Source organism: Cyprinus carpio, chromosome A9, assembly GCF_018340385.1.
Source record: "Cyprinus carpio isolate SPL01 chromosome A9, ASM1834038v1, whole genome shotgun sequence".
Taxonomy (NCBI): Eukaryota; Metazoa; Chordata; class Actinopteri; order Cypriniformes; family Cyprinidae; genus Cyprinus; species Cyprinus carpio.
The window spans coordinates 13,201,183-13,207,354 of NC_056580.1; the positions used below are offsets into that span (position 1 = coordinate 13,201,183).

General features: G+C 35.1%; 1 protein-coding gene across 1 annotated transcript; it reads left to right on the forward strand.

The window, feature by feature from the left end:
* The first annotated feature begins 628 nt into the window (after positions 1–628).
* Positions 629–5,568, forward strand: LOC109095711 (tumor necrosis factor-inducible gene 6 protein-like). Its single transcript, XM_042763591.1, has 6 exons — positions 629–1,067; positions 2,254–2,391; positions 3,344–3,505; positions 4,846–5,074; positions 5,212–5,252; positions 5,390–5,568. The coding sequence occupies exons 1-6, from the start codon at positions 944–946 to the stop codon at positions 5,509–5,511; spliced, it is 816 nt and encodes a 271-aa protein (XP_042619525.1). The 5' UTR covers positions 629–943; the 3' UTR covers positions 5,512–5,568.
* The last annotated feature ends 604 nt before the right edge of the window (positions 5,569–6,172 follow it).

Consider the following 6,172-nt stretch of genomic DNA (forward strand, 5'->3'; position numbering starts at 1 on the left):
CATATTATTTCAAAATATGTTTAAAATGGTCTTTATCATTTTTGAACACTCACATTTTAACTCGATTTTTTTAAAGAAGAAGAATATACAAAGACCATTCAGAGATCACTGAACAGTTTGTAACTTATATAGCCTAATATTTTCCATCCGATCAAATAAAAAAAGAAAAGGCTTTTCATCTTTTCATCAGACAAGATCTTCACGTACATTCCAGGGGAAGGCTTACAGCTAAGTAGGCTATTTCTTGATTGAAAAATATCAGTTTTCTTGTTTTAACTAAAATAAAGAGATTTGAGAAGTGACAGTGTTTCAATTAAAAACTGGGTAATTTCATCACTACAAGCTACTTCACACTCTTGTGTCATCACACATGTGTGTGTTTTTAATTAAATATTCAGTAGGAAAAAATAACTTGGACTGCAAATCATTTAGCTACGTACCCTTATGTCGTTTCAAACCTGTATGACTTTGTTTCTTCTGTGGAATATAAAATAATATATTTTGCTAAATGTTTTACTTTTTTAAATAATATAATATTAATAAAGTTAATAGTAACCAAAACTGTTTGGTTACCAACATTCTTCAGAATATCATGTTATATTCCACAGAAGAAACAAAATCATTGGCTATAGGGTTAAAACGAAATGAGGGGGAGTGTAAATGACACTTCATTTTTGGGTGAACTGTCGCTTTAAGCAAATCTTTCAAATCTATATTTCACGTCCATTCGTTTATTTAAGTAGCCGCATAATAAGCTTGCTATATTGCAGTGTATACTTCACTGGGGTCTTTCCCGATCCAGCCCTTTCCACAATCGTCACACATTTACTGAAATCACACGTCAGACCACACGCAGCGGAGTCCGGTAGGCAGGAAAAGCATTTAAACTTGGCTTGCGCATGAGGTGCACAGTTCATTGCGTGACAGCTGCGCTAACATCTGTATGATCCACAGCGGAATGAGAGAAATGCGTTTGTTAACTGCCTTATTCGCCGTTATATTTGTCCTGGAGGAGGCTGAAGCTTGGGGTTACAAGGATGGGATACTGCACAACTCTATCTGGCTGGGTAATTTCATTTCTGATGTGTTGATTCAAACTGTGTTAAGCAGAATCAGTGATACATGACTTATAAATATTTTAAAATTACTCATTTCTTTTTATTGTTGTTGTTTCTTTATGATTTGTCCCTCATAGACTGTATAATGGTTTTAACTGTTCAACAGGGTTTACATGTTATACTATTATATTGCATGTCATGATTGCATGTGTATTGTGTGCATTTCGCTTTGGACCCAAAGACAAGAGCGGCATATATATGGCTCTGTGAAGGCTGATGTGTGGCCAATCTCAAGGGACCTTGTAAACACAGGAAAATGACTTCATTCTGTTTCGGTGTACTGCAGCTTACCCCACGGCACCCCACAACCCTTTCAACCTGGTCCAAGAAACCCACGGGCATTTATCTGAAGAACTGGGCTGTTTGATAATAATAAGACACATGCAATATAAATATAAACTAAAAACAAAATCCTACAACAAAAAACATCTACAAAAAACATATACTAATCCTTCAGCTGTACCCTTCAAAACTCTTAAAAAAACATTAAAATAATTTATTAGTGTGCAAATTATAGGGCAAAATAATATGGTTTGAATGCCACAAAGAAAGTCAAAACAATGTTTCTAAGTACTGTATATTTAGTTTTCATTTCAGTAATGAATTTTTGAATTTTTATTCATATAGCAAAACCTATTGAATTCCAACATTTCCAATACTGTAAGCATTTTTTTTTATTCACTTATGGTAGCATAATGACTTGACCACCACTACACATCTGAAAACACTTAAGTGTTTATCTACATACATGCTTCAAATTATTCTCCCATTTAGAGTTTTTCTCAGAGACATGCTTGGAGCTCACTACAATCTTCTGATGTTTGAAGCCAAAACAGTAAAAGCATTGGCTTATAACTCATTTGAGACAGGATCCAACTTTAGTTGCTTTGGTGATCTTACCATCAGCAACTGGATGTACAGTTTATTGGTCCCTTATGTATTCAGGATGTCCTGTCCAGTAAAACATCTATGTTGGGTAAAACCTTCTAAAATAACTTTCCTGTTTTAGGTCTGACGTAATTTGAGTAGACAGGTAGAATTGTTGTTCGGAGACATTGAACAGACCCAGATAACGCCACATGAGTCCTCTAAGCTGATAGTGTGGCCAAATGAGACACATGTTCTCTCCTTACAGAGCAAGCAGCCGGAGTTTACCACCGTGAATCCCGCAAAGGAAGATATCAGCTGACGTATAAGGAAGCCAAGGCTGTGTGCCAGTTTGAGGGGGGTGCTCTTGCTACATATGATCAACTGGAGGCTGCTCGCCAAATTGGTTTGTATCACACTTACAAATCTCACTTAGATCAGATGCCAAAAGAAACAGTAATGGAGGGTCTGGCCTACAGCGAAAGTGTTGAAATCTGAACAAGTCATAACTTGGATCATACTGAATAGCCTTTATTATAACAGTTAACTGATATAAACTGATAAAATAATAATCAACATTCTCACAGATATATTAAATATTTGCACACATCATATAAACAAAGTTATAAACCATCCCCAGTGCCAACCGGTGTTCTGTTTAAACTGTAAAAGTCATTGTCTTGTGTTGCCTGAGCAGTAACACCTGTTTTCTTGTAAAATTACTTTTTTTTTTCTTTTTGCAGTAAGAGTAAATTTATTCCAGACATGAGCACTGATGTGTAATGCCAACATTTTGTGGTTAGTTCAGGCTTGTGGCACTCTATGTTGGAGGTCTGCTTGGCTTTCTTTTCATCATCTTTGTTTGCATCCTTCAAATGGTGCCCATGGCTCCTCAGAGCACAAGAGCCCTTTATTCATGATCCCCTTAAAAAAAAAAAAAAAAAAAATATATATATATATATATATATTATATATAGATATATATATATTATATTCATATATAAATATAGATTTTTTTTATGGAGAACATTTTATATTCAGCCTAAACAGATGCTGTTTGTGAAATACGGCGAGATAATGATATGAACACTGAGAAAAAAAAGAAATTAACTACTTTTTATAATTAATTAACCAACAGAAATTATATTTTGTATGCTTATATTTTTATAATTATAATGTATTATTTTTAAACATTATCGATCATTAGGTTAAAATAGTATTTTATAAATTATTCTATTTCAATTTCAAATTAATTTCATTTTAGATCAATTAACATTTATGCCAAAAGTTTTTGACAGAAGGATGCTTCACAATAACTGATATTGCACAATAGTACAGCAATTGTCATTCTCCCAAAGGGTTCCACGTGTGTGCAGCTGGATGGTTTGACAAGGGACGTGTGGGCTATCCGATTGTTAAACCTGGCGCCAACTGTGGTTTCGGAAAGGTTGGAATCATTGATTACGGATACCGGATCAACAAAAGTGAGAAGTGGGACGTCTACTGCTACAACCCTGAGGGTGAGTTTGAGAAAGGGCAGTTAGGCAATCCTGGGTGGATTTTAGTCATCTGTTGAGAGATTTGGAAAATTTGGACAAAATAGTTAAACAAATCATAGTTTTGTAGCATTTTCTTCGAAAGCTCTCCAGAGTGAGTTGAATAAATCAAACCAATTAATGTTGTAGAAAAGTATAAATCTCCATAGGTTAAAGACTTTATATCATAATTCAGGCACTCAGTGGTCTCTAAACTATAAGGGTGGGATAACTTGTATTCTGGACAAAGACAACCATGACTAAATGTTGGAGAAGAAAGTGATGGCTGTTTTATTACACACAATCACAGATGCACAGAAACAGAGGACAGTGAACCTCAGCGCAGGACATAATTCATATACATTACATGTAGGACAAATGTCTTAGACGTGGCGTAGTCAAAACAAATAAGCTGAAAACAAACACATAATACATTTCTTTGGAAATGTCTGCATGTTTTCTCTGACTGTTTTCTCTTGTATGAATATGGAAGAGTCTTATGAAAAATCCTTCACACCGTGAATAATCCAAACGAAGCCCCGTGAAAGTTTTACAAGGTTTGGTAATGCCCAGCTGAGTTTGTGACTGACTCTTTCCCCCTGAGCTAGTGAAAGAAATTCTCCCGATGGAGGACTTGAGTCAACAGTGACCTCAAAGAGAAGTCAAAGAGTAAATAGTGACAACAGACTTTCAGGTTGAGATGTCCTGTGAGAGATGTTGGTATGGGCATTTTCGTGTCTTACTTTTAAATAAGAAATGTGGTATGCAAAGTAAACTCATTATCACATATAAGCAGTCATTACGACCTGACTATCCTCTCATCTGATGAAACTGTTAATAGATCAACACACAAAGGAAAAGTTTATTTTGAATATTAGTTTGACAAAGCCTTGCCTCAAACAAGTAGATGGATGTTCAGTGCAATACGATGCAAAGAGGGTGGGGTGTATTTTTAATAATAATAATAAGAAGAATATTTTATAGTCTAAATTTAGTTTTCTACATTGTGGCCAGTCACTACCTCATTCAGGGCAGGGCACCAGTTGTGTGTGTCACTGAGCACCCACTCAAACCACAGACAGAGTTTGGATTTGTCATTGTCTGCATAGACATAGTGCTCATATTCCTATACTTCCTATATTCATATACTTCTGATATGCATGGAGAGATGAACAGATCAAACATGATTCAAACTGTATGGTGTAGTAGGACTGACCACTTTATCCGTTTGATTTTTAATTTATTATAATTTTTTTTGTGTGTGTGTGTGTGTGTGTGTGTGTGTGTGTGTATTAATTTGTACACGTTTTGTACTGTCTTTACAGCAAAGGAGTGTGGAGGAGTGCACACAGATCAGGAGAAGATTTTCGATTCTCCTGGTTATCCAGAGGACTACCAGGACGAGCAGATTTGCTACTGGCACATTCGTGTGCGCTACGGCCAACGAATCCGCCTGCACTTCCTAGACTTTGACCTAGAGGAGGACGCAGCTTGCCTCAGTGATTACCTGGAGATCTATGACAGCTATGATGATGTTTCAGGCTTTGTTGGGAGGTAAATAACAGACATTTTGGTTTATTTACCATTGACCTTTATGATCTATATTTTATTGCTGCTGAGAGTTTACAGTTCTGACATTATTTAAATTTGCTTCAAAAATAATAAAATAAATCTGTGTCTGTTCTGGAAAGATACTGTGGGGATGAACTTCCAGAGGACTTCATAAGTACAGGTATGTTGTTGCAGTCATTTTAATTTCAAAAGTTTATTTTTCTTGGAAAAGAAATTAGTTTGAATGTATTTCTTAAAAAGAATTTTAGAATATCTCCCTCTCTCTCTTTCTATGTATCTACATGATCTGTTGCACAGGAAATGTCATGACTCTGAAGTTCCTTTCTGATTCCTCGGTGACGGCTGGAGGTTTTCAGCTGCAGTACATCGCTGTGAACTCCTCTCGGCTCTTTGACAGTCACACTGATGCCTTCTCTTGACCAATGTTTAATGCCCCAAACCCACTCCTTTAATACACCCAAACCCACAACTGTATTTTTTTTTTAAATATTTTTATTTCTTTAACCAAGGGTGCAATATTAAAGGTACCAATAATCACAAATGTAGGCCTGTGAACATTTAAAAAAATAAACTTTCATAAAACAAAGTTGTCACTCTCTCACTAATTTATTCAACTTCTCTATTAATAATGTCCAACAGTGGATTTAATGTATTACAATGTTTTAATGAAACCATCTTACTACTAAAAGAAATTATCTGAAATCTGTTTTAATAACGCTGAACGCCCGGGATGTAAAAGTGTTAAACCAAAGTATACTTGATCCTAAAAGAAGTTGTTACTGTGTACATTCTTCATAACTTCAGAATTTCTTAATGCAATCCCCCTTAAATGTACATTCTTTGCAGACTGCAAAGCTAAACATTAAAAGCCTTTTCTCACAGTAAAGGTTTTTTTTCTTCACTATTTATTCTTAGGATATATTTGTAAATATTAGTTAATAAAAATGCAGTTGTTTATTGCTTGTACGTTAGTTCGTTAACAAATATTCACATATATAACTTTGATTTGATTTGCTGAAATTTTTATTCAAGATTTGGAAAAGCATCTTCATTCATTCAATTCATAATTTATGAGAGGGA

Excerpts from the sequence above, each read along its gene's own strand:
- LOC109095711 (XM_042763591.1), top strand. The coding sequence starts at position 944 with ATGATCCACAGCGGAATGAGAGAAATGCGTTTGTTAACTGCCTTATTC. Across the intron at positions 5,075-5,211 it reads GTTTCAGGCTTTGTTGGGAG|ATACTGTGGGGATGAACTTC; the intron begins GTAAATAACAGA and ends TGTTCTGGAAAG. Across the intron at positions 5,253-5,389 it reads AGAGGACTTCATAAGTACAG|GAAATGTCATGACTCTGAAG; the intron begins GTATGTTGTTGC and ends TCTGTTGCACAG.